Source organism: Rattus norvegicus, chromosome X (assembly GCF_036323735.1).
Source record: "Rattus norvegicus strain BN/NHsdMcwi chromosome X, GRCr8, whole genome shotgun sequence".
Taxonomy (NCBI): domain Eukaryota; kingdom Metazoa; phylum Chordata; class Mammalia; order Rodentia; family Muridae; genus Rattus; species Rattus norvegicus.
In genome coordinates, this window is record NC_086039.1 from 11690955 (window position 1) to 11716708 (window position 25754).

General features: G+C 38.6%; 1 protein-coding gene across 18 annotated transcripts in view; it reads left to right on the forward strand.

The window, feature by feature from the left end:
• Cask (calcium/calmodulin dependent serine protein kinase) overlaps nucleotides 1–25754 on the forward strand; it is a 343504-nt gene that overhangs the window by 118627 nt on the left and 199123 nt on the right. For all 18 annotated transcript variants that reach the window (XM_063279864.1, XM_039099558.2, XM_039099563.2 and 15 more), the window contains 1 exon segment: nucleotides 14295–14400. In XM_063279864.1, the coding sequence (XP_063135934.1) occupies nucleotides 14295–14400 (106 nt within the window).

Below are 25754 nucleotides of genomic sequence, written 5' to 3' on the forward strand. Positions count from 1 at the left end.
GTAGGATGAGCATTAAAGAAACATCTTATTGAAGTCTTCTTCTGAGGAAAAAGAAAACAAAGACTGCCTTCAAGACCCATGAGAGACAGACTGAAAACAGACAGACCTTGGTGAGGCAACCCAAAAGGACTGCCTCCATAGCTACAGGAGGATTCATTCATGCCTCAGTCTCCAGAACTCCAACCTCTGTGACATTTTCTAGTTTCCAAGACCTACTACTTCAGATACCTGTGGCTCCAGACTTTGAGACCTACAGCTCCAAGAAATCCAGTAGTCCTAACAGTTTTCATAGCTGTAACACTTCTGGCTAGTATCCTAAAGCTACCAAGAGTTCACATCTATTCTGTTCTTTTTTATGACTTTTATTTATTTATTTTACAGTCTAGTCGTTAGTTGTTACCTCTTCCTTGTCCGCCCTCCCACAGTTCCTCATCTCATTCCTCCTCTCCCTGTCTCCAAGAGGATGTTCCCACTGGCCAAGCCTCCCCATTCTCTAGGGTCCCGGGTCTCCCAAGGGTTAGGCATACCTCCCCCACTGAGGCCAGACCAGGTAATCCTCTGTTGTATATGTGTCAGGGGCTTTGGACCAGCTGGTGTATGCTGCCTGGTTGGTGGCTCAGGGTCTGAGAGATCTCAGGGGTCCACGTTAGTTGAGACTGTTGGTCTTTCTATGGTGTCTCCCTCCTCCTCAGCTTCTTCCAGCTTTTCCCTAATTCAGCCACAGGGGTCCCCGACTTCAGTCCAATGTTTGTATCTGCCTCTGTCTCAGTCAGCTGCTGGTAGGGAGTCTCAGAGGACAGCCATGCTAGGCTCCTGTCTGTAAGCACACCACAGCATCAGTAATAGTGTCAGGCCTTGAAGTTCCCTTTGAGATGGATCCCAAGTTGGGCCTGTGACTGAACCTCCTTTCCCTCAGTCTCTTCTCCATTTTTGTCCCTGCAGTTCTTTTAGATAGGAGCAATTCTAGGTCAGAGTTTTTGACTGTGGGATAGCAACCCCATCCCTCCACTTCATGTCTTTCTACTGAAGGTGGATTCTATGAGTTCCCTCTCACCTCTGAGGTCTCTGGTACTTTCTAGAAGGTCCCCCTCTCCTGCCTCACATCAGTCCCACAAAGAACTGTTTTTCCAGTTCAAAATTGGTTAATCTCATTTAAGGCTGTTAATCCTGTGATAATAAAGTACCTTTCCTTTGTACATTCTTGGCTGACTGCCCACCTCAGTCTTGGAAAGGGCGAGACAAGAACCCAGTTGGCAACAAGAGGGTCTCCACTAACCACCTCAATATTCACATAGATCTTAGTGATTCTGTACTCCCTTGCTAAGTATATGTGATTTTGAGTGCCCTCTAGTGGAGGAAGGTCAGATGTGCTCTTTTTAAAAACAGCTCCTGACTAGTTAACCAATAGATATGCATATAAATGCCTTTAATTGTTAAATTTTCCGGAAACCTTTGATCTTAAGTGTTTTTTCCAAGAAAAACCTTAGAGCCATGTGATATTATTAAATAATACAGTATATGAACTACACAAAAAATGCCAATCCTCCATTATTTTGCCTATGTTGTGGCAAATACCTTGAAGTTTTCCATTTGCAGTCATGGTAACAAAATGTAGAGGGTAATATTTATACTTTTTGTTATATGTAGATTGTATGTCTTAACCATTCTCTGAAAAGTCTAATCAATGTGGTATGCTGCTGAGAAGAGATTGCCTGAACGTTTGGATGGTTTTAGCATCATCTTCCATAGAAGTATGGGATACAGAGTCCTGGATGGATCGGGAATCAAAAACCTGTGCTCATCTTTCACTTGGGTATAAATTAGTCATGGGAATTTGAGCATGTCTCTTGCCTACCAGGGCCTCATTTTCTTTCTGAGTAAAATGTGAACATCAAAAGGAGTGTTACAATGATGGCTTACAGTCATGTCCATTTTTAGAATTCTCTGTACTTCTATGTGACAATAGACATAGGATAAATGGGTTCTGGGCACTTGGTGCTGCCTTCCAGCAAGATTGGCAGAATTACCAGCAGCAGGCGAAGTTGCTAAATGCTGAGGTCTTCCGGCATGGGGGTGCAGGGGTTAGGGGGGCAGTGTTGCAATTTCATCACAGCAGCATATGCCTCCGTCTGCTGAAGACTGTTAAAAACAGCTGTGAGGCGGAGTGTACAGGGGATTTGGGTGAATGAGTAATGTTCCTCAGGGTGAAGAATTATATGAAGTATTAAATGGGGAACGAGTGGTTATTTCGATGCCTTTCTTAGAGCTATTTTCACGCAAGTACATCCTGTACTTTGACCATATTCACCCTCCTACACCTTCCACTTTCTCTACTAATCCATCCCATTAGTCCCCTTCCTTTTCTAGGAGAATGAATTTAGAGGTTTGAAAAAAGGTGCATTTTTAGGTTCCATTATCCCGCTTTTAGGCATCTCCGCTAAGGTCACCCCTGTTGACTCCTGGAGCCCCCCCATCCCAGGTCTCTGGGACTTCCTAGAGATGCCCCCCACCTCCCCACCCCCACCAGCTGCATAGTTCCATCCATTCTCTTGGACTTCCAAGCCACTTGGCTCTCTCCACACCTGATCCTACCCCCCATTCCCATCCCCCTCCTGTCTTCCACTCAGTTCCCTCCTTCCTCTGTTTCCCATGACTATTTGTTCCCCGTTCTAAGTGAGATTCAAGTTTCCTCATTTGGCCTTCCTTCTTGTTTAACCTCTTTGGGTCTATGTATCATAGGTATTCTGTATACCATGTATGTCCTTTTGGGTCTGGGTTTCCTCACTAAGGATGATATTTTCTAGATCTATCCATTTGCCTGCAAAATTCATGATGTCCACATTTTTAATACCTGAATAGTATTCCACTGTGTAAATGAACCATATTTTCTGTATCTATTCTTCAGTTGAGGGACATCTGGGTTGCTTCCAGTTTCTGGCTATTAAAAATAAAGCTGCTATGAACATAGTGGAGCACGTGTTCTTGTGGCATGGTGGAACATCTTTTGGATATATGCCCAGGAGCAGTATAGCTGGGTCCTCAGGTAGTAACTACTATGTCCAATTTTCTGAGGAACTGCCAGACTGGTTTCCAGAGTGGTTGCACCAGTTTGCAATCCCACCAACAGTGGGAGGAGGGTTCCCCTTTCTCCATGTCCTCAACACCATGTGCTATCCCTTCAGTTTTGGTCTTTGTCATTCTGATTGGTGTAAAGTGGAATCTCTGGTTCATATTCATTTGCATTTCTCTGATGACTAAGGATACAGGAGCCCCAGTGGAGGGGTAAAGACAGCAACCCACCCACAAAAGTTTTGACGCCTAATTTGTCATGTCTAAAAGAAATGCAGGGATTACGATGGAATAGATTGAAGGAAAGGCCAACCAATAACCAGCCCAACTTGACACCCATCCCATGGGCAACTCCAATCCCTGACACTATAAATGATACTCTCTTATGATTACAGACAGCAGTGTAGCATAAGTGTCCTCTGAGAGGCTTAACCCAGCAGCTGACTGAAACAGATGTAGATACCCACAGCCAAACATTAGACTGAGACTGGTGACCCCTATGGAAGACCAACAGTATTAACTAACCTAGATCCCTGGGAGCTCCCAGAGACTAAGCCACCAACCAAAGACTAGGGCTAGACTGAAGCTCCCAGCACATATGTAGCAGAGGGCTGCCTTGTCTGGCCTCAGAGGGAGGGGATGTGCCTAATCCTGCAGAGACTTAATCAGGGGGTTACACAGAAGGCCCCATCCTCTCAGAGGCAATTGGGGTGGGGCATGGTAGAGGGATTCTGTGAGGATGGGACTGGGAAGGAGCAACATTTGGATTATAAATTAAAATATTTTAAAAATAATTAATTAAATAATATTTTAATAATAATTAAAATATTTAAAAAAATTAAAAGGTGAATTTTAAAGCACATAAGCATGGGTCAGAAGCTGAAGGGATGTAAATATAATGTAGAAGCTGAAATGTGGATATGTGGAATATTTTAGAGGAAAGAGGAAAAAAAAGCCCTTAGGTTCCAGTTGTGGTGCTAAATGGGTCTGTGGACTCTAGTTAAGTGGTTGGAGGTAAAAATCAAAGCCATCCTGAAGGATTATAACATTTTAATGCACAGAACAGAGCACAGTGAAGGAGTTTGAAGTAATATGATAATAATAGCTGCTTTAAACTCCAATAACGCTTTAATGAGTAACATGAAAAGAAGAAACTGAAGGCAGAGGGGCACAGTAGATGATTATTGCTGTGGTCCAGACAAGAGTTGGTAAAAATCAAAACTGGGCTAATAGCGGGAAGGGAAATTGTTTTGACAGGTGATGCAGCTGTGACTACTAAGAGGAAGAGAGGCAGTGGTTTGTCTGAGGATAACTCCAAGAGGGGCCCAGATGAATGATTTCCGAAGAAGTTATAGACGTTAAAGTTGGATTGAACCATCTAACAGTGTGGCCTAGTAGTGGGTATTCACACTGCCATCTTTTTGTCTTTACACTTGCTTCAAATGATTTTGGTAACGATAGGGAGAAATAATTTTTATCAAAAATAGTCAAAGTAAAAAGAGCTATGTTCCATGTTGTGTACTAGACAAGGTGCTTTCACGGGCTTCACAAACTCCCTAGGCCTCTCCACAGTCCTGAGTAGCAGTCGTTCTCTTATCTTCCTGTTTTACAGATGGAGGAATGTAAGGCTCTAAGGGTGGGATAGCTACCGGTTGTTGGGGGCAGGATTTTTAAATGGACCTTTGACTACAAGTCTGTTATATTATCAGCACAAGTGTCAGTGATTTGAAAGATACATGCCAGATCTATGGAATAATGTGACTGGCCAGGAAAGTCCTAAGTGAACTCCCCCCCCCCCAAAAAAAATCGGTGCTCTAAAACCTTATATAAAATGCACCATTATCTACAATGATCTAAATAATGTGTCCATTGTAACTGTTTACTGTAATGCTGTGTCATGAGTTAGGGCTTTTGTTATGACTTAGTGACCACTGATTCTTAAACTGAAGAGGAGGTGAGGCCGGCCTGCCTGTTTTCACTAGCTGGGAGGATTCCACTCAGCTATATGTGAATCAGATGTGAGAAGCCTCTGCCTCTCAAACTCAATTGTTAAGGAAACTTTTGTTTTTTTCATTCTCAGTTTGATGAACTGGCAAAAGAGCTATTCAGAGAAAAAAATGCGGAAAGAAGATTGCTTATAAATGTATGCTCTTTACAGAGTAAGAAAATGCACATTCTGGCACTCTGCCTACAAAAACTAGAGAAGAGCTTCAGTGTCATTATTTGGCAGACACTCTAAAATATATTTATTTCATTCTTGTAAACATTTATACACTAATTAGTACATAATTTATATTATTTTGATATCAAGATGGGAAACAGCAAATTGGACTGCATAGAATGTCCCCAAGGAACTTCTTATAATTTTTTTCAAAGAATAGAGGAACACAGCTAATGGTAGTTTTATACATTTCACATAGTACAGTGCTGGGTTTGGCAGCAAACAGCTGAAATATTATGAGAGTTGTACTTTTTGAAACCTCAACAGTTATTCTCAAAACTGCTCGTTGCTGGAGTGCATGACAGAGCCTGAGTTCCTGTGTCGTAACAGCCAGGAGGTACATTAGACGATTTCCTGTCTCCATCCTGACCTTACTCGTGGCTTTTGTGCTTCCCTTAAATGTCACTGAAGACTCTTTGGAGGCAGAACATCTACTATTTCAACAGACTTTTTGAAATGGATTCTGGCTCCAAATAAGTTTTAAATTGTGTGTCTAGATAGCTACTATATTTTGAGTACTAAATAAGATGCTTCCTTATTTTTATGGAAGACAAAATGAAAGATTTGTTATGAGGACAAGACAGTATAATATGACTAAAATTTATTAAAACACTGGGGAAATAGAGCCCTTCCAGAAGGCTCTTCCCTTACACAAGAGTTTCATTGTGTATAAAACATCATCTTGCCACTTTCCAGCAACTGCTGGGTGATTCTACTTTGAACTAAAAATTTTCTAGTATTTTTCAAAGCTTTGTGACTGGTTTAAAAACTTAAGAGTAAATGGCTACCTACACACACCTGTTAGCAAGCTTCTCTTGATAATACACTGTGTCAGTAGACTATCAAAGTAAGATATATAAATAATTTGGTGGTTATGTATATGAATCTGTAAGTGTATCTATGTCTGATTTTATAAAGCAGCTACTATTCTTTCCACAATTAGTTGATACTTTTGATATAAATTTGTTTCATATTATTTTTGAGACAGTTTCTCTCTGTAGTCCATGCCTTGCAGTCCTTCTGCCTTGGACTCAACATTGCTGGGATTCCAGGTGCTAACTGCAATGCACAGCTTTAATACTATTCTATGATAGTTTGTTGACAGAAAGATTTTATGACTAGATGGGAAACCTGTATAAATTAAAACCATTGGTAATAATTTCACTGTACCATGGACATCCTTTGTCTTAGTTATTTACTTATTTATATATTAAACTAGATCATAAGTTGTTTCCTGAGGAAATTTTTGGCCCTATTTGCAGTGGCTTCATAGTGGAGAAAGGCTTTGTAGAGAGAAGTAAGTGGTAAGGAAATCTATCCTGGTGGGTATCTTTGGGGGAATCCCCAATACATTTATTTATCAATAAATAAAAATAGGAAGTAAATCTCGATAATATAATCAGGAAATATTATGCACTAGACTTTGACAAATTAGTTGAATTGTTTTATTATAATAACTTCTTTGCTATTTTAAACTTTATTGGGTAAAATTTATGTGCATTAAAATAAACCCATCTAAATCTGTAGATCAGTGAGCTTTAACGAATGATCACCTTACAAAGCATCCTCATCTCTGTGTGTGTGTGTGTGTGTGTGTGTGTGTGTGTGTGTGTGTGTGTGTGTGTATGATGCTTTTTGAGACTTTAATATTGAGAAGTAATTGAAGCATTAAGTAGGGTTTCTCCAATTTCCTTTTATTAAGTGAAAAATACAATGTTGAAATAGGTATCTGGTTTTAATCATCCTAAAACACCCAGATCTTCCCTTCCTTGGTTTATACCTCCTCAAATGAAAAACAAGCAGAGGACTGTACCTATTAGAGACATCAGGAACATTGTATTTAGTTGTTAGCATGCATTAAATATAATCTCAACAATCATTTGTATATGTGAGAAAATGAAGCACTGAGCTTGGTTTGCTTTGGATCTCAGTTTCCTCCACCTTTTCTTTTTAGCTGTCTCATTAACATGGTTTATTAGTGCATCCCCCAAAAGACTTCCACCATGATCATGCTTGAGTAACTCCTTGCACTTTAGAATACTGAAGGCTATATTTTCTGAAATGACTAAGTTGGTTTCTTTTTAATGTAATGTTGGTTCTTACCCATAAATGGCTTTTAAGCAGATACTTTTCTTTAAAGACACTTTAATATGCCAGAAGATAAATTTTAATAAGGAGCTTTGAATTTGTCACCTGGAACATTTATTAATATACAACTAGTAAGATCAATGCTTTTTAGTACTTAAATATGGATTAGGAATGTCCTGACATTTTTAGAACTTAAAGCCAAAGTAAATAAGTAATATTTGTAGGCCCTTATTTACCAACTCATCCGAATGAAAGAGAAAGACAAGCAGTTACCACAGCAACTGTCTTTATTTTATAGATGATTGGTATTTGTGCATATAGCATTGGCTTTGGTTTGAATTTAATATTAAACTGGGCAGTGCGCTGTAATGTGTTTGTTACATTAGACCAGAACCCAAAAACTCTGAGAAATATATTACCAAAATCTCATTAATTTTGAAATAATCCATGCAATTAAGGGTAATTTCTAATCAATGCACTTTTCTCTAGTTGAGAAACAACAACAACAAAAAATTTGTTAGTCAAACATCCTCAATTCCCTTTCTTCATTCAAAAGACAAATGAGAGTTTAGTTTATAAGAATAAAAGGTGGGGAAGAACACAAAGAAATTAGAAGATGCACAGGTCTCTATAAGTGTGTGAAAAGAAATAATAAAATTTGTAGGGAGAGTAGTAAAATGTGTACAAGAGCAAAGAAATAACTTATGTGGTTCTCTCTGGGCCTTAGATCATCACTAGTTGAGAAGGTATTTCTATTTATAGAAAAATAGCCTTATTAAAGCGAATCTCAACTGTACTTTAGCCTTTGTATTGGATATTATATGAAGGTGGAACTCAGCCACAGAAAATGACTTTACTAATATAACGTCTCCATGGTTCTGCTTAGGTTCCTTTCTTAAAACATCATATGGTTATTAATTTTATGGAAGCAAGGAAAATGTTATCAATACTGATTTCATTGACTTACTTGGTTGTTAACATTTATTTAAATAAACACATTACTTCTGGCCCTAATTCTTTCTAGGACAGCATTAGGATATTCACTTTGCCTTTGGAGCTTGGGTCTCTTCTTATAGAATTTAAATGTTGAGTTTATGATGCAACTTAGACGTTTTTTAAAAGTGGATGAGAGTATTTCTGTGCTTTGTCAGGAAATCATGCCAGCCTGCTGGCTGTCAGTGATGACAGTGTAACAGGAAGAAGCTGGTGTATAGTAGTTTCGCTAGCTGCACAGCCAGGCATGCATTATCGTGTTAGCATTGTTGCCCAGGTAGATCTTGGGCCGTAAGTAAACTACAGAGTCCAGGTGTCATTGTGGTATAATGTCAAGAGCACTGGGGTTTTGTCATTAATCTTGCCTTTTACTTAGAAATTGTGTCATTTTTTCAGCAACTTAAATATCATTCAACCAGGACCTCATTTTCTTTCTCTGTAAAATGAGAACACACACAAACACACACACACACACACACACACACACACACACACACACACACACACTCTTACATGGGTGATCACAGTTATTTAGTAACTACTTGAAGTGAGTGCTTGTAAACCTCAAATATTTTATTGTATATTCTAGTGTTAGAATCTATAAAGCAATTCATTCCATTAAGTTCTGAAGCACACAGCTGTATATAGTATATACAACTATGTACCATCTTGTTTGGTACATTAAGCAAGATAAAAATAATTTTAAATGACAGAACAAATAAATGATTTAGATTAACAGTGGTAGAAAAATTTCCTATTTAGCTATTAATTGATAAATCATAGTTATTAAGACAAGATACAAAGTTTCCTTTTATAGTCATTCCTGAATTACACATAACTGAATTTAGATTCTTTTTTAAATTATTAACTGCAAATGTTTGTCTGAAAATGGCAAACAAGAGTTTGGGCTGTGTAGCTTATGGACAGAATGCTTCCCCGGCAGCTCAGGGTTATGAATTTGATGGGGGGGGTCATAGAAAAAGATAAGAATTAATGCAAATTGGGCTGGTGAGATGGCTCAGCCGATCAAGTCCCTTGCCATGAAGCCTGAGAACATTCCTGGAACACATGGTGGAATAAGAGAACTGATTTCCAGTAGTTGTCTTCTGACATCCACATGTAACTTTGTCACACCTGTGCACATGAACACACAGATAAGTAAAGATAATAAGAAAAATGTCAATTTATCTAGAGCTGTACCATTTGTAACTGCTACTAACATGTGGCTGCTAAGCACTTAAATTCTGACTAGATTGCTTTATATAGATTAAGTATAAGAAACATACAGATCTAAAAGAGCACAAAAGTAACAGTTTTATTAATTTTAAATGTGTGTTCAAATAATATTTTTCATACATTGGGTTGAATATGATACTCTTAAAATAGCTGATCTAATCATCATTGTAGGTTCCTGGGCAACTGAACTCTTATGTGTAGGCTGTTTAAATACAGATAGTGAGGTTGACACTGCTATTCTACAACTAAACATTTTTTAATGGCTCCTTTCTTCAATAGTATTTATAAATACCAAACCTAGTTCTTACCCATTGTCAAATAAGCTTGCCGTAGAATTACAGCTCCAAATGGTACCCAATTTTTATGAACTCTAATAAGTGGTTGTAAAATAAATAATAAAAATTTTCAGGAAAATTATTTTGAAACATTACTAAAACCGATTCTCTAGCTCTCCCTTATTTGAGAGACTGATCAGCCGTCCACAGCACTATTTATTAGTACTATGCAATGGCACTCACAAGATTATTGCTGTTGGGCAGCCTAAACTTCTTAGGAGATTAATAGTAGTTTTAAGTTTGTATCGTATGCTAATTTAATTTAAATATGTTACTGACTTGAGCTATAACATTAAGTATCATTAGTGCCTCTTTTAAAAGGAAATGAGTTGATTAAATATAGTTACATAGTTAAATGTGAGGGCACTAAATATAGAAATAGAGGATTGAAAGTCTCTTTCAAAAATTTCCTAAGGAAAAGGGAAGAGAGAAGGGGGAAGGGAGGAAGGAGAAGGCTGCCAGTTACTAACAAAGCTCTCATTCCAAGCAGAGATGGCCCCACTCTGCCATGGTCCTTACAGGTGTGTTTTATAGTAGCATCTGTAAACAGTCACACAGTCATGCCAAAGTATGACCATGTGCTTTCCAGTTCTTCCCTTCCTGCCTCATGAGTCACTATGTAGGTAAAGAGTAGTTTACTCCACTATGTCATCATCGACTTAACAGCACTTGACAGGTGCATGTTCCCTTCCTTACATTTTCAAATGACCATTTGAGTTTCCTACGTTTGGAATCTACAGTTAAAATGATGCATATACAATATATTCATCCTTTTTGAGATTCTTTAATTTAATTTTTATTTTGATAGTTGTTTTTTAAAGTAAGTGTTTTTTTGCACTATTTACTTGATATTTAAATTATGGAAACAATTGTGCATTTTTTTACATTGCTGTCCCTATCATCTCAAATTTATTTTTATACTGTCAGTGTTGTGCTATCCTGTCAGCATTTTGGCTACAAAATGTCAGATTCACTGACATTTATGTCACATTGTTATTGGAAAGTAAGAGCCCCAGAAATTCTGCCTTTGTTTGGAGAGTACTAGGTATTAAACCAAGAGCTTTTTCAAGCCTTCTCCATGCCCAGCACAGGGGGGGTCTTTGGCAGATCTGTTTCTACTAAAAGCTTTCAGTGTAACAAAGCTGTCACGTACCAAAGAGTGGGGACTGAAGCATGCTGTAGTTACATGAAAGGGGCAAAATGAAAAAGAAACTGCAGAGCAGGAAAGAGACCAGGCTTGATGGTGGCAAACACTGAATGTGTTTGCTTCATGAGTGTCAGAGCAGAGTTAAAACTGCCTTTCATCAGAACAGAAACAAAGAAGGAACCGCTAATGTGAAAATCAGAGGTATGAAAGGGTGACTTCTGAGAACATGAGAAACTAGAGAGAAAGTAAAAAGAAATTATAAAACTCTCAAGCTTTCCCTGGAGTTGGGAAGCAGAACATTCTTGAGAGGAGAGAGCCGTGCATGTATCTGATGTTTGGCTCCCATTGGCCCTCCAACACACCTGTTAAAGACCTTCCTCATGGTTCCTTAGCATCTCCCTGGACAAGCCCTGCAACTGTTTCACTCTCTCCTCCTGTAGGAGGCATTTTCCCTAGGCTCCAGGTTTTTTTCTTTTTTTGAGGTGAATGCTAACACACACACACACACACACACACACACACACACACACTTTGGCCTCTTTCCCCACGTGCTGTACTCTACATGTTTCTCTCCCACATGACTTCTTGTTGTGAGCTTGCACTGCCCTTTGAAGTCAAATTAGTAGACTGAAGGTACCATGTACTCTCACCATTCACATTTCGGTGACTATAAGCAGGTCATTTAGAGAAGTCAGTATTTGGTATGCAGGTGGCAGGGACAAAGGCAGGATTCACAACCACTGTTTCTGACTGCAGATTCTCTGAACTTTTTAATCCGTGCAGGGCCACTTTTAGCCACACACAGTGTTTCCTTCTACAGTGAGCATACAAGCAAAAACTGCCTAGCCATTTCTTCTATTAGTTTCTTCCTTTCTTTTTTATTTCCAGATTCTTTAACTGTGATCACACCCACATCCATAACACAGTATAATAGAAAGCTTACTGACTTTAGAGTCAGGGTTCAAAGCTCACTCCTGTGATAGCTGTAGAGCTGTGCGATTTTGAACAGGTTTCCAATCCTGAGTGAGTTTCCTCATCAGTAATTTACCTACCTCACAGAATGGTTGGAGTTTTCAGCTCAGTGAGAGAAATGATAAATTTTAATCTAACATTAAATAATTATCGTTTGTATAACAAGTTCAGCGCCAACCTGCCATATATCCTCCCATAGCTTGGGTTCCAAGACCCTGCCTAGGGGACCCTGAGGGAAGAAAAAATGACAGGCACAAGAAAAGATGGGATCAAGTGGTCTGTGTTCTAGGATGGAGGAGCTGCCGTACTTCTCTAACCCCCAACAAAGCACGATTAGCATATACAGCTAAATCAAAGAGGCAGGGTTTATGGCATATAAGTAAATCAAGCAGGCATGTTTGGCAATCATAACAGGAACTGTGTCTGAACAGAAACAGTCCTCAGGCTGTAAACATTGTGGTGAAGGGAGAGAAAGCTACTGTGGGCATTTTCTGTGTACACTCTCATTCACACTTGGACCAGGAGGGAAAGCTTTGCCGTTTCTTTGAGCCTAAGCCAAGAGAAGCATTTCCATTTCCCAGGGGTCTAAGGCATTGGAATCCTTGCCATATATGTATGGCCTTATCGACCACACACATTCACTAAGGACCTCACCTGCTCCCTACAGATCCACCTCTTTACTTATTAGATGTGCAGTATTCCCACTTCCACCCAAGGAAGGCTTTGTGAGCCCTCTTAATCTCACTTGGGGAAGGCTTTGCCACTCCTGTGGATCTGGAGCTTTTGGGTCTTTGACATGGCTGTGCATATGTCAGTAGTATACATTCACTTAGGACTTCACTAGTTCCTGGCACTGATTGACCTTTCCTTGGAACCTTACCAGCTCAGAATGTTCATGGCTTTTTTCCCCTCAGATTGCAACCTTAACCACTTTTATATGCCTTTATTTTCTCTATGCCCTTGACTTTCTTAACACTGTATTATTGATCTCTCCATTTCTCGTGGTACCTATTCTTTTCTTTATGTTGCCTGTACGTGAGTAGCTTTCGTAAGGTTTTCTCTTCAGCCATTGTGCTTGATGACAGGGCTAAGTTTGAATTAATAAAAAACAAGAAAAGAGTTCATGTTGTCTATTGAATTGTGCAGTCTGGATTTGGTTCTTACTCTCTTGTCTCCCTTCTACTTTCACATATAAAAACACCACATTGTATTTTATGTATCAGCAAACAGGTATAGCAGTATTAGTAGTGGAAGACTTTAGTTAAACATAAAACAAGTGGTGTCCCTGCCCATCCTTAATGTGAGGATGTTGACATTAATTTTGTTTTCCAAATAGGATTTTGTTGTTGTTGTTGTTGTTGTTGTTGTTATAAGATAGAGTCTCATGTAGCCCACGTTGACCCTAAGCTCACCGTCTAGGTGTGAGTAGCCTTGAAATGCTGATCCTCCTACCTCCACCTTCCAAGTGCTAGGATTCCAAGCAGATGCTGCCATGCCCAGCGGCAAACAGCACTGCTATCTTATACATGGCAGCCCTACCTGCATTGTCTGTCTGTTCTTTAAAAGATCCTGAGTTAGTCAACATGTTTCACAGATGATATTTAAAAATTCCCAGGCTACAGCTGTAATTCAACAGCAGACCACATACTTATAACACGTGAGACCCTGAATTCCATTCCCATCACTGCAAAAACTAATCAGTTGATTGATTCTAACTTTGGCTCTGGGAACAGTACCCTTCTGTGTAAACCATACTATTTCTTTTCATATTTCACATAAATTCCGTGAAATGTCTGTAACCTGCTACATTTTATTCTTATCTGGCTTAAGGAAAAGTAAGACAAAGGTAAAATTCAAAACTAAATTGAGTTACTTAGCAGCAGCTTGAGGAGAGGTTATCAATTTGGAGGCTGAAACTCGACTACAAGAGTTTGTGGGAATATACATGCACTTATTTTACTTTGGGACAAGCTGTTTCTGTGCTCAAAGGAATGAGAACCTTTATTAGTAAGAGCTTTCTCCCACATCTGGATGGAAGCTGAAAAGATATGGAAGGTTGTGGCCACAGATGTGAAAGGGTGAGAAGAGCAGCTCAGTTTAAATGGGGGATTTCATCTCCTTAGACAGAGAAGTCTTCATGTTCCCATAGATCACATCCATCCATTCATTCATCCTTCACTCTATTTGTCTCCTGTTCCTACCTAATGAAGTGTGCTGTGTGTTTGTTTTGCAGATCTAAAGCGGGAAGCCAGTATCTGTCATATGCTGAAGCATCCACACATTGTAGAGCTGTTGGAGACATATAGCTCAGATGGGATGCTTTACATGGTTTTTGAATTGTGAGTGTACATTTTATTTCTTGAGTAAAGTTTTAAGTGATGTTGGTTGCAGAAAATCTTAACACCTTTTTCTTCAAGTTTAGCAACAGTTGTGGACTCATCTGTTTCAAGAGATCTGAAGTCACAGGTAAAAAAGAAGGATTTTCTCATTTAAGGACAAGTGGCAAAGGAAACAAAAGCTGGCCATATCAAGTACTCTTACAGTTTTCAGCACACTTCAGAGAAGAGGCTCTAAAACGACCTAGAGTGTCCCGAAATCTTGAGTTTGCATCTTAGTGAAGAAGAGACAGATGAGAGCAGAGGATTCAACATAGGAAGTCTCTCTGGCAAGCGGAAATGTGTAGCAACGCACATAACTTTCTCTTTTCATGTAGTCATATTGCCATAAAAGGAAACTTCACAACCAACAGTATCTTGATTTTAGGACACGACCTCACTTTGACCATCACTTAATTTTGTTCAAGATGGAGGAGTATGAGCCAAGTACAACTAAATAATCTGTAGATGCTTGGATAAGTGTCCAAAGAGATTATGTAGGGCTTTATGGGATGACAAACAATATTTTGTCTTTAATCTTTTCTATAAAATTAACCCATGACTTTGATTAGGAAAATAGAGAAAGGAAGATACTCAAGCTTCAGTAATCAAGATACTAAAATCAGATGATGTATTCATTGTCTATTGCTTCATAACATATTACTCCAAAATTTAGTGGCTTTTAAGCAGTGTCCATGTATTACCTCACCTTCTGAGCATCCAGAGTGAAGTTCAACTTAGATAAATTCTCTGACTCTAGATCTCTCACAAGATGGGCCAGAGCCATCTTAAGACTCTACTGAGGGTAGACCTACTTCCAATTTCATTCACATGGCTGCTAGCAATCATGTCCTGAGTAAGGACCTCAGTTTCTAAGAGCCATTGGCCTGAGGCATGCCTTTGTCCCTTGTTACATGGACCTCTTCATACAACAGGATGGCTACTAGCTTTGGCAGAGCAAGCAACAAAGATAGAGATCAGTCTTAGAACCTAGTTCCCAAAGTTGCAGGACATCTCTCCTGGCATATTTTATTAGCTAGAAATGAGTCATCAGGTCAAGCTCACATACCTGGACCTACATAGCAAGAAGTAGGAGCCTCGGGGAGGCATTTTACCCTACAGAACGCTCACTAATACATTACCTCTCTATGTAGAAGTTTGAATCCAAAGAACTGAACCAAAAAACTAAATTTGATTGCAAGTTCAACCACGTAAGTGCAAGATCAGTGTGAATTTAACTGTGGCTATTTACTGGATAGGATGTCAATGTTTTGAATAGTTGTTTGCAATAGCTTACAAATCCTAAATGGAATCTTAGGCCACATTAATTAGAAAGTGTATAGAATTCAAAACAAGGCCACACTCCCACCCTTACACACTGCTCTCTTACCCTGGAGTATTCATAGTAAGCAGTACACCGCAGTGTTTATAGAACAAAAAAGCCTTCAAAACACTGCCTGGCAAACATGCTGGAATTTTGAGCTGGGTCTGCTATAAGTTGATATAAAAAACTGCTATTATTGAGCTAGAGAGATGGCTCAGAAGTTAAGAGCACTGGCTGCTCTTGGAGAGGCCCTAGCTTAGATTCCTAGCAGCCACTTAGCAGCTCACAACTATCCGTAACTCCAGCTGCAAGAGATCTCTTGCCCTCTTCTGGCCTCTAGGCATCAGACATGTGCATGGTACATAGACATACATGCAAACAAAAAGACCTATGTATAAAATAAAATCTAAAAAGAATTAATTTTTTATTGTAAGAAAATTTCTTTCAGCACCTTGAATATTCTTTTAGCTCTATTTCCTTCACAACAGTGTAGCCACATTTAGGGAAATGTGTACTATGTGACCTGCGTGGCAAAGGAAATCCTCTCTGTCAACTCATAGAGCCAGTCAGACTTGATTTCTTTTTTGAATGTAATGAAAACATTAACAGACATCCTGATGTCATTCATCTGACTATTGATTTTCAACTCTAAAATGGATGACGCTCTGTCACGAGCACATTGTCTAGATCTTCCTTCCTCGGCTCTTGGCTTTGCTTCTGGGCTGTCTTCCCCTCCAGAGTCTTTGCGCTCCCCAACTGACTTTGAAGGTAGACAGGCTTCTGGGATAGGGGAGCACTTGGTCTTTTGAGACCGCTGATTGTAAATCCAGAGATATGAAAGGAAAAGTAACAGATCATAGGATTTGTTTTCCGGCAGACTGGGTTATTGGAAGAGAGGAAATAGAAAATTGATTGCTTTAAAACATCCTAGTTCTGGAGCCCAGCAAGATGGCTTCAGTGGGTAAAAGCTCTTGCCGTGCTGCCCAGTCCTGATGACCTGAGTTAAATCCCCACCGCATAATAGCCTGGAAGCTCTCAAGCAAGCCAGCGTGAAGTGCACAGTGCAGCAGAAACTAAGGGAAACGCTGCCTCCGCAAGATAGAAGGTGAGACCCAACTCTTGAAAGTTGTCCTCTCACTTCCACATGCACAGTGTAGTGCTCCAATAATAATAGGTAATTTTTAAAGAAAAAAAAATCTAGTTCACATGTCCCTTGGAAAGATTTTGCATACTTCTAGACATAGTTGAATCCCAAATGAAATGCTCTTAAAGACATTGGAGTCAAGGATACTCAGGAATGTATTGATTTTTGTAGTCTAAGAATCCAATATAGGGAGAACAGAATCAGTATCTGCAGTGATTTGAAAGATTGTGATTTGTAAGAGTATGTCCTTGTTCACAGTGGCATTACAGGCCACCATTAGAATGAACAAGTGACAAATATCACCTTTAAATAAGGAAGGGTCTCTAATGATAAGATTTAGTCCAGGAATGAAGCCACTGTCAATTTTTTAAATTCAGATTACATCTCACTCACAGCCCCTCTCCCACCTTCTCCTTCCAGTCCTGCCCTTACAAGTCCTTCACCCCATAATCACCCTCACTTCACAAGGCACACATCCTCAAGAGATGCTGTAGCCATCCAAGAGGGCTGAGGTAGGGTCTTACTTTGAGACTAGAGAGGGTTCCTGACATCCTACTCACTTTTAAGAAAATTCTTTTTAAATCCCTTTTCTGTTTTAATTTTATTCTTCCCTCAAGAACCCTGTTTCTGTCCATATTTTTTTCCTGAGAGAACTAAAAGCATATTTAATCATATACCATAAAGTGACAAGCACAGAAAGCAACATGTTAAAATTGACCTAGATTTTGACTCCCATTCAGCTTGTGTCAAGGGGCCCTAAAATGGCACTACTAGAGAGAAGATGTTCTTTGTTGGCATCAACTCTGGGATTTGGGCTTCGTGCTGTTGATGCAGTCCTTATGCTTTTGTGACTGATTTCGTATGATACTATCATGATTAAAATAATCCAACGGCTGTGACTGAAGATGACGTCTCATTAAACATAAACATTTATCAGTGCCCTAATCCCAATCTTAGCCTAAATTAATAAAACATAGCTATTTTCTTTTTTCCACCTTTTATTTTGGAAATTTTCAAATGAAAGGGAGACTAATGTAAAGAAAGGCAGCACTGAGCTCCAGCAGTTATCAAAACACTCGTCATTCTCCGTTCAAACTATCCTTTCCTGTTACCATTAGCCACTGGGAGTTGCCGCAGCTGTTTCCTTTCACCCCGAAACACTCCTGTTTTAAATGTTAACACTGTTATCATGCCTAACAAAATCACCAATAATTTCTCAATATCATATCATATTCACTTGACATTCAGTTTTTCCTAATTGAGCATGAATCTTAAATGACAGCTACCTAAATTTAGAACTTTTTTATGAGCTCTAGGGATCTGAAAGTAGATTATAAATTCACAGCTAAAATAACAGTGATTTCTTTAAAAGGCCAGAACCAAAATAGAGATGTAAAATTCTTCTTCTCTATCATTATTTTATAAATCCATCTTCACAGCTCTTTGCCCAGTTTTTCTACCTCTTGATCTTCTGGATTCCAACCAACAAGCCAGAAACAGGTTACTCTAGGAACTGTGATCCTCGGGCTCACAGGGCAATGCTGGTTGGTACACTTGTGTGTGCCTCCACCTACTGGCCGAGAGACAAAATGCATGTACAGCTGCAGTTTGGATTAAGCTATCCCAGACTTGGTCCGTATTCTGGCAAGAGCTGTAAGCTCCCCTGGCATTCAAGGGCTCATTGCTCAAGTTATGAGGGATCTGGATCCTTTCCACCGTTTTATAATGTTACATCAATACATAATAGATAGCGAAAGAGGAAACAAATCAAATTAGGCTCATTGATTTTCTTGTTTCATGGCTTTCTGGAAGCTCTTATGAGGGGAAAAGCTAGACTGAAGAACATATTTGGATTACCAGCATGTTACTAAATTTGGTATCCATATCTGTCTTTTCCTAGGCCTATGTGTAACCAATACTTCTTCTAAGTTGCAATCATGAAATTATATGATATAATTATGTTGTTGGATATTAGAAAACCTTAGGAAACAGTTGGTATATGCATAATTAGAAATAGTTTGTAAACATAAAGCATACTTAAATATAGACACAGAACCAGAATTGTAGAACTGGAAAAGATTCAGAGCAGTAGATTTCAAAACTTAGAACGCCTAATGCAAGCTGGTCTTGGTGGCACTCACTCTTAATTCCAGCATTTGGGAGGCAGAAGCAGGTGGATCTCTAAGTTGGTGGCTAGAGTCAGTTCCAGAGCAGCCAGAGCTACACAGAAACACTCTATCTGGGAGGGAAGAAAAGAGGGAGGGAGGGAGGGAGGGAGAGAGAGAGAGAGAGACAGAGACAGAGACAGACAGAGACAGAGACAGAGACAGACAGAAAATAAATACTGTGCAGAGTAGCTTAGGCAAACACATATCTAGGTCCCATCTCTGAGTTCAGTTTGAACAGATGCAGGTCTTTGAGGCACCAGGTGAGAGGAGTGACCTTTGAAGCAGGAGTAATGCTTTATTGTTAATCCCTACCACCCACAGTAAGACAGTTGACAAGTCTGTGTGCTGGCTCTACATCCATTGCTTTGGGATTATTCTTAAATACGAGCCTGTCTGTAGTGATTTGCCAAACTTACTTTAAAATACAGATTCAGATTTGAAGATAGGGTTGAGTTGTGTTCCCCCTCCAAAAAAAATTTAAATATTTGTTTCTCAGTAGCACATTCAGGCATGTTTTTAGTAGTGTCTGGTACTTGAGTTAAGCTGTAAATCCTAAATTGGCTGGCTAAGGAATTTTAATTACCTTATTATAGTGTGATTACATATACCACAGGGAGAATTTTACAGTAATTAAGTATGGATTTTAAACACGTCTGACATGAAAACAATAGTTTTTTATCTTTTAAAATAACACTCTCCGTTTGTAGTTTTGAAGCTTACAAAGGAGATAATAGGCTGGAACTGCTCTTTTTAACTTTAATTTTTGTCTGATATGAATTCATGGGGAAGGGAATGTGTGCGAAATTCATTAACTAAGTGGAACTAATTATTACTTACCAGCAAAGTTGCCACTTACGGGAAAATGTCTCTGTCTCCTACCATACAGTGAAAATCTGGACCATAGTGTCTTAATTTATTTAAATGTATATATTTCAAATCACCTTCTCTAGTCTATTTGATATTTTTTATGTATGATGATGCAGATTACTATTCAGCACAGTAACATTTCTCTTGATTGTTGGTCAAAAATTTCCATCGATTTTAGTTCTAAATACCATTTCAGGCTCCCCAAGACTACCACTCAAAGGGTGCTGTGCTGCCATATCCATTGCTGTGATTTAATGCAACAAAAGGAAACGGTGCATAAGATCCAGGGAGCAAGCTTCCAGTGGTCTTTTCCAGCAATTAAATTGTGAAATGCTGCCAACCGGAGAATCTCATTGGAGACTTAGTGCCCAGAGTCTTTATTGAGGGCTGGCTGCATAGGTACCCTATGCCTGGCATGTACCAGCCTCCAGACTCCCCAAACACAACTAGATTTTCAATGTAAACTGCTGTTTGCACAGTTTAGATGCAGGCAGACATTCTTTTCAGTTAGTGAACTAAGAACTTCCTGAGGTTCAAGTCCTCAGATGCCTATCAGAGCCAACATTGGAAGTGGCCATGTCAGAACTTTCACAAGATCTGCTATGCTAATCCTACGTAAACTAAAACAGAGAAATAGAAGATGGATTTTTGAGTTGATTAACTCGCTCCACAAACCAAATGTAATTGCTTATGAAGATAATTATAAGCTTTGAGTTCAGAGTTGTTTTTGACTTTTAATTGTAATTGTGGTATCATTTTAATATGGAGTAGAAAAAAATTAGGTGGCCAGATCTCTGAAGCAAATTGTTAGTTGAGATTTTATAGTGTAGCAGGGATTTTAAGCTTTGAAGTTATATTTGAAATTAAAATATATTCTGATACTATTATTAGAAAAATACATTTGAAATTGTCACTCTAGTATTTTTTGTTCAGCATATTAAATCTGATCTTCAATACAATAAGATAATTTTAATTAAATTATATGCCTATACCATTGGATTAATTCAGTTGATTTTTCTGGAATTCAAAGGTACAATTAATCTTAAAATTATAAACAATTTAAGTATATAAAATCAGTATAATATACCTACTTTGTACCGATTGACAAATGATTGAAAATTATTATGACACAAATAATGCCACTAACAAACCTTAATCAATGGAGTGTTTATAATGCTTTGTTTTATAAACCTAATTGTGTTTCCTGATTTTTTTTTCTACTTAGTAGTCTTACCCATTTTTTGTAACATTAAATTTTTTGAGAATAGCATTTTAGGACAGCACTAAGATACTAAAATATGTGAATATACCATATTTAATTTGATAATTTCCTTATTAAAATGATGCTGTATCTAATACTCTCTTTAATATAATATTTTATTGTTTTATTGTTGTAAATGTATGAGTATTTGGCCTGAGTGAATATCTGTGCACCATGTACATGTCTGGTACCTATAGAGGCCATCAGATCCTCTGGAACTGGAGTTAACAGACAGTTGTAAGCTACCGTGTCAGTGCTGAGACTCAAATCCCAGTCCTCTAGGAGAGTAGCCAGTGCTCTTAACTACTAAGCCATCTTACAGACAGACAGACAGACAGACAGACAGACAGACAGACAGACAGACAAGCAGGCAGCCAACCAGGCAGGTAGGCAGGTAGATAGGTAGATATAGATAGATATTTATTCATCCTTGAGAATTCAATAACCACTAAGTTCAGTTTGTGCTGCCCATATACTTAAGAGTGTGAGGCCATCCATTGGGACATGGCCAACCTACCAGGGGCCACACCTTGAAGAAAAGTCACTGTCTGTCGCCCAGCAGGTTTCAACTGCCAATAACTGTTCTTCAGCTAGGAGTGGGTACTTGTAAGCCCCTTCTTCCTCCATGCTGGAATGAATTCTATACAGATCGTATGCAGGCAGCCACAACTGCTGTAAGTCATGAGTGCTGCAGTCTTGTCGTGTCAGATGACGACTATTTAGCCTAGGCTCTCCCTGGCCTCTGACTTTTATAATCTCTTTGCCCTCTCATCCACAACAGTACTGGAGCCTTGAAGGTGGGACTTTGATATAAATGTCCCATTTATGGTTGAGCACACCACACATACTTGACAATTAATATTCTTGATTACAATTACCTAAATGGGATTACTATATAATCAGCATATGAGTATTAACAAACATAATATTCATAGATTTAAGCTAACATGTACATCATATTTAGGATAACTCATGTACATAAATACACAGCCTAAGGAATTACTCTAAAAGGAACATCCACATAGCTACAACCCAAGTTAAGAAATAAAAATAATGGCCAACACTTCGAAGCCTTAATTCTAAGGCTTTGTGACCGTAGCCCCTTTCTCTGTAAGGCAGCTTAAATAGGCATGTCATTTTTATGCTTCTCCAGCGATCTCATCCAAATAAACAGCCTACATAATGGAATTCAATGTCCCTTGTTTTTCTGTGAAGACACACAGTGTATATTTTAGATCTGTAAGACCCATCCAAGTTGCTTTGTGCATGTATTCCTTTTCATCACTATGTAGCATTGCAGTGAACAGACTTTCAGTATTTATTCATATGAAAGTTAATGAGTATCAGGGAAAGCCTAGCTTTCCTGGAACTGCCGTCATTTCAGCCTGTTGTTAGTCATTACTAATAGCATGCTCTCCTTACACCCATTATCTATCCTGCGCTGCATAGCCCTCCTCACTCTTGGTGTTGCCAGATTTTTTATTTGGCCAGTTGGGATGTAGTTTTTCCTCATTACCTTTCCTGATTGCCACTTTTTAAAACATATTTTTATTGGATATTTTTTACTTATGTTTCAAATGTTGTCCCCTCTCTTGGTTTCCCCTCCAGAAATCTGCTATCCCATCCCCCTCCCCCTGCTTCTATGAGGGTGTACTCCACCCACCCACTCCGGAGCTCTCACCTCTCCACCCTGACATTCCCCTACATTGGGGCATCAAATCTTCACAGGACCAAGGACCTCTCTTCCCACTGATGTCCAACAAGGCCATCCTCTGCTACAAGTGCAGCTGGAGCCATTGGTCTGTCCATGCGTACTCTTTGGGTGGTGGCTTATTCCCTAGGAGCTCTGTATGGTTGGTATTGTTCTTATGGGGTTGCAAGTCCCTTCAGCTCCTTCAGTCCTTTCTCTAACTCCTCCATTGGGGACCCCACTCTCAGTTCAATGGTTGGCAGCAAGCATCCACCTCTGTATTTGTCATGCTCTGGCTGTGCCTCTCAGGAGACAGCTATATCAGGCTCCTGTCAGCATGCACTTCTTGGCATCAGCAATATTGTCTGGGTTTGGTGGCTGTATATTGAATGCATCCCCATGTGGGGCAGTCTCTGACTGCCACTTTTAATCCTCTCTCTTCATTCTTTTAGTTTTTCTTAATGAAAGAGAATTTGGTAATTCTCTAATATAATCTGTCACTTGTTTTGCTTTTTGTTAGCATTTTTGTGTCTTAAGAAGAATCATTTACTACCAATCCTGAGAAAATGAATATTTTCTCCTATATTTTATCATCCATCTGGAATTGATTAGAGATACAGTGTAAAATAGCAGTCCAATTTCATGTCTTTCCATATGGAGATTCAATTGTCCCAGCACAGTTATTAAAAAGCCTGCTCTATGGTATAGCCTTTACCATAAATCAAACATCCATATATGAATGATTGTTTCCAGGCTCAGTTCGAGCCCATTGGATTGCTTGCCTGGCATTGTGCCAGCAGGACTCTGTTGTCTTACAAGTTCTGGAAACTTGTAAAGCAGATCCTTCTAGCTGCATTCCTTTTTAGGCATGCTTGGAGGATATACTTGTTTCTGAATTTTCTAAGAACATTTTAGAAAGTGACCATCAGTTTCCACCAGAAAAAAAAATATTGGCAATTTTTACATTAATGTTTTTATATTCAATCTTTATAACAATTTGAGAATAATTGACCTGCTTACAGTGTTAATATTGAATCTTTTAATTCATTAATGACATATGTAGCTTCCCGTTTAGCTCTTTGACTTCTTTCAATGAATTTCTATGCTTTTTCTATGAAGACCGTATGCATCTATATTCGATGTGTTTTTGATCAATACATATTAGAGAATGATAACAACTTGATTACGTTTTGTTAGTTTTGTTCTCGGGTACTAGCTGTATCCATTTCCATTCAGCAGGCTTTAATTCCAGTAATTTTTACAATCATTTGGATTTTCTGAATACATGATCACATTATTTGTATATGATAATTTGTTTCCTTCCATCCCAGTTCTTTTTTAATTACATTCATTCGTTCATTCATCTGTTTGTTTGTTTGTTTGTTTGTTTGTTTGTGGAGGGCACATGCAATATGACACACATGGAAGTCAGTAGACAACTTATGGCAGTTGGTTCCCTTCACTGCATGGGTTTCAGGGATTGAACTCAGGTTTTCAGGCTTCTTGGAAATTGCCTTTACTCACTGAACCATCTTGTCAGTCCCTAATTATGTTGTACTTCTTTTTCATTGTATTGCCTTTATTATAATAGATAAAGCATCCAGAAAAACATTGGCTATAATAAGAATGAGTGGAAAATGAATTCCATCAAATGCTTTTTTGGTGCATATTTTGAAATGGCCAGATACTAGCAGCCTTTGATCTACTGATGCACTGAATTGCACTGATTCTTGCATTGACCCAAATTGATTGTTAAATATAAATAAGCTTTATAACCCTTTTTATGTGTGCTAGATTTTGTTTACATTTATGCTTATGGGACAGCTGTACTATCCACACCAGGTTTTCCTATCTAGATTACAATAAATAGCTTTATAAAGTAGTTGAAGCTCCTCTCTTTAGCTGACCTTTCTTTTCATTCCTTATTGGTTCATAAAACTCACATGAACAAGAGTTTCTTATGAGAAGAGTTTCTGTTTCTGTTTCAGTTCTTTAAATATTTGCAGGAATATTCAGCAGTTCTGGTCATTAGTATGCCATGTTTAGCAATTGCATTTTACTAGGGGAAAGGTCAATTTTATGTGGATTCTAAACAGTTTTGGCATAAAGCTGTTCTTTGGGCTCTGTGGCCATGTCTGTTTTATTTAGTTGGGTGTGTGTGTGTGTGTGTGTGTGTGTGTGTGTGTGTGTGTGTGTGTGTCTGTGTGTGTGTGAATACATGTGTACGTAAACATACTTGCAGAGGTCAGAAAACAATTTGGAGAAGTTGATTCTCGATGCGTCATCCTGGGGGTTTAACTCAAATCATCAGGGTTGACAGCAAGTACTTTAGCCATCCATCTTGCCTCCCTCCTTCATACCTGTTGATTTACATGTGTGGCCTTCTTGTGTGCTTTCTTATCTTCTTATGGTTTTTGTTTTGTTTAAATTACATTTATTTTTATTATCTTATTTTTGAGGTTATAAATACGTTGTACTCTTCTTGCAGTACCTGTTAGCATGATTCTATCCTTTTAGTTATTTGGATCAATTTAATACCTTTTGTCATATTGCTTCCTTTTATTAATTAGGGAGTTTAAACATTCTTCTGCCACCTTACTGAGTAGCCCAGAAATTCCAAAATACTTCCTAACCCAGTACATTCAAATATTTATAAGTAATTATAGTCTTGAAAAGTACAAATTCTGTAGAATGCATTAATCCATTGAATATCACCTTTGTCTTATATCCCATGTTTCATTTAACTATTTTTATCAATAAAATATGAGGTACATATAGTCACATCACAGCAGCTTCTTTTTTTTAATTTAGTCATTTAGATTCACTCCCATACTTACCTATCTTTGTTCTCTGAGCAGAGCTAT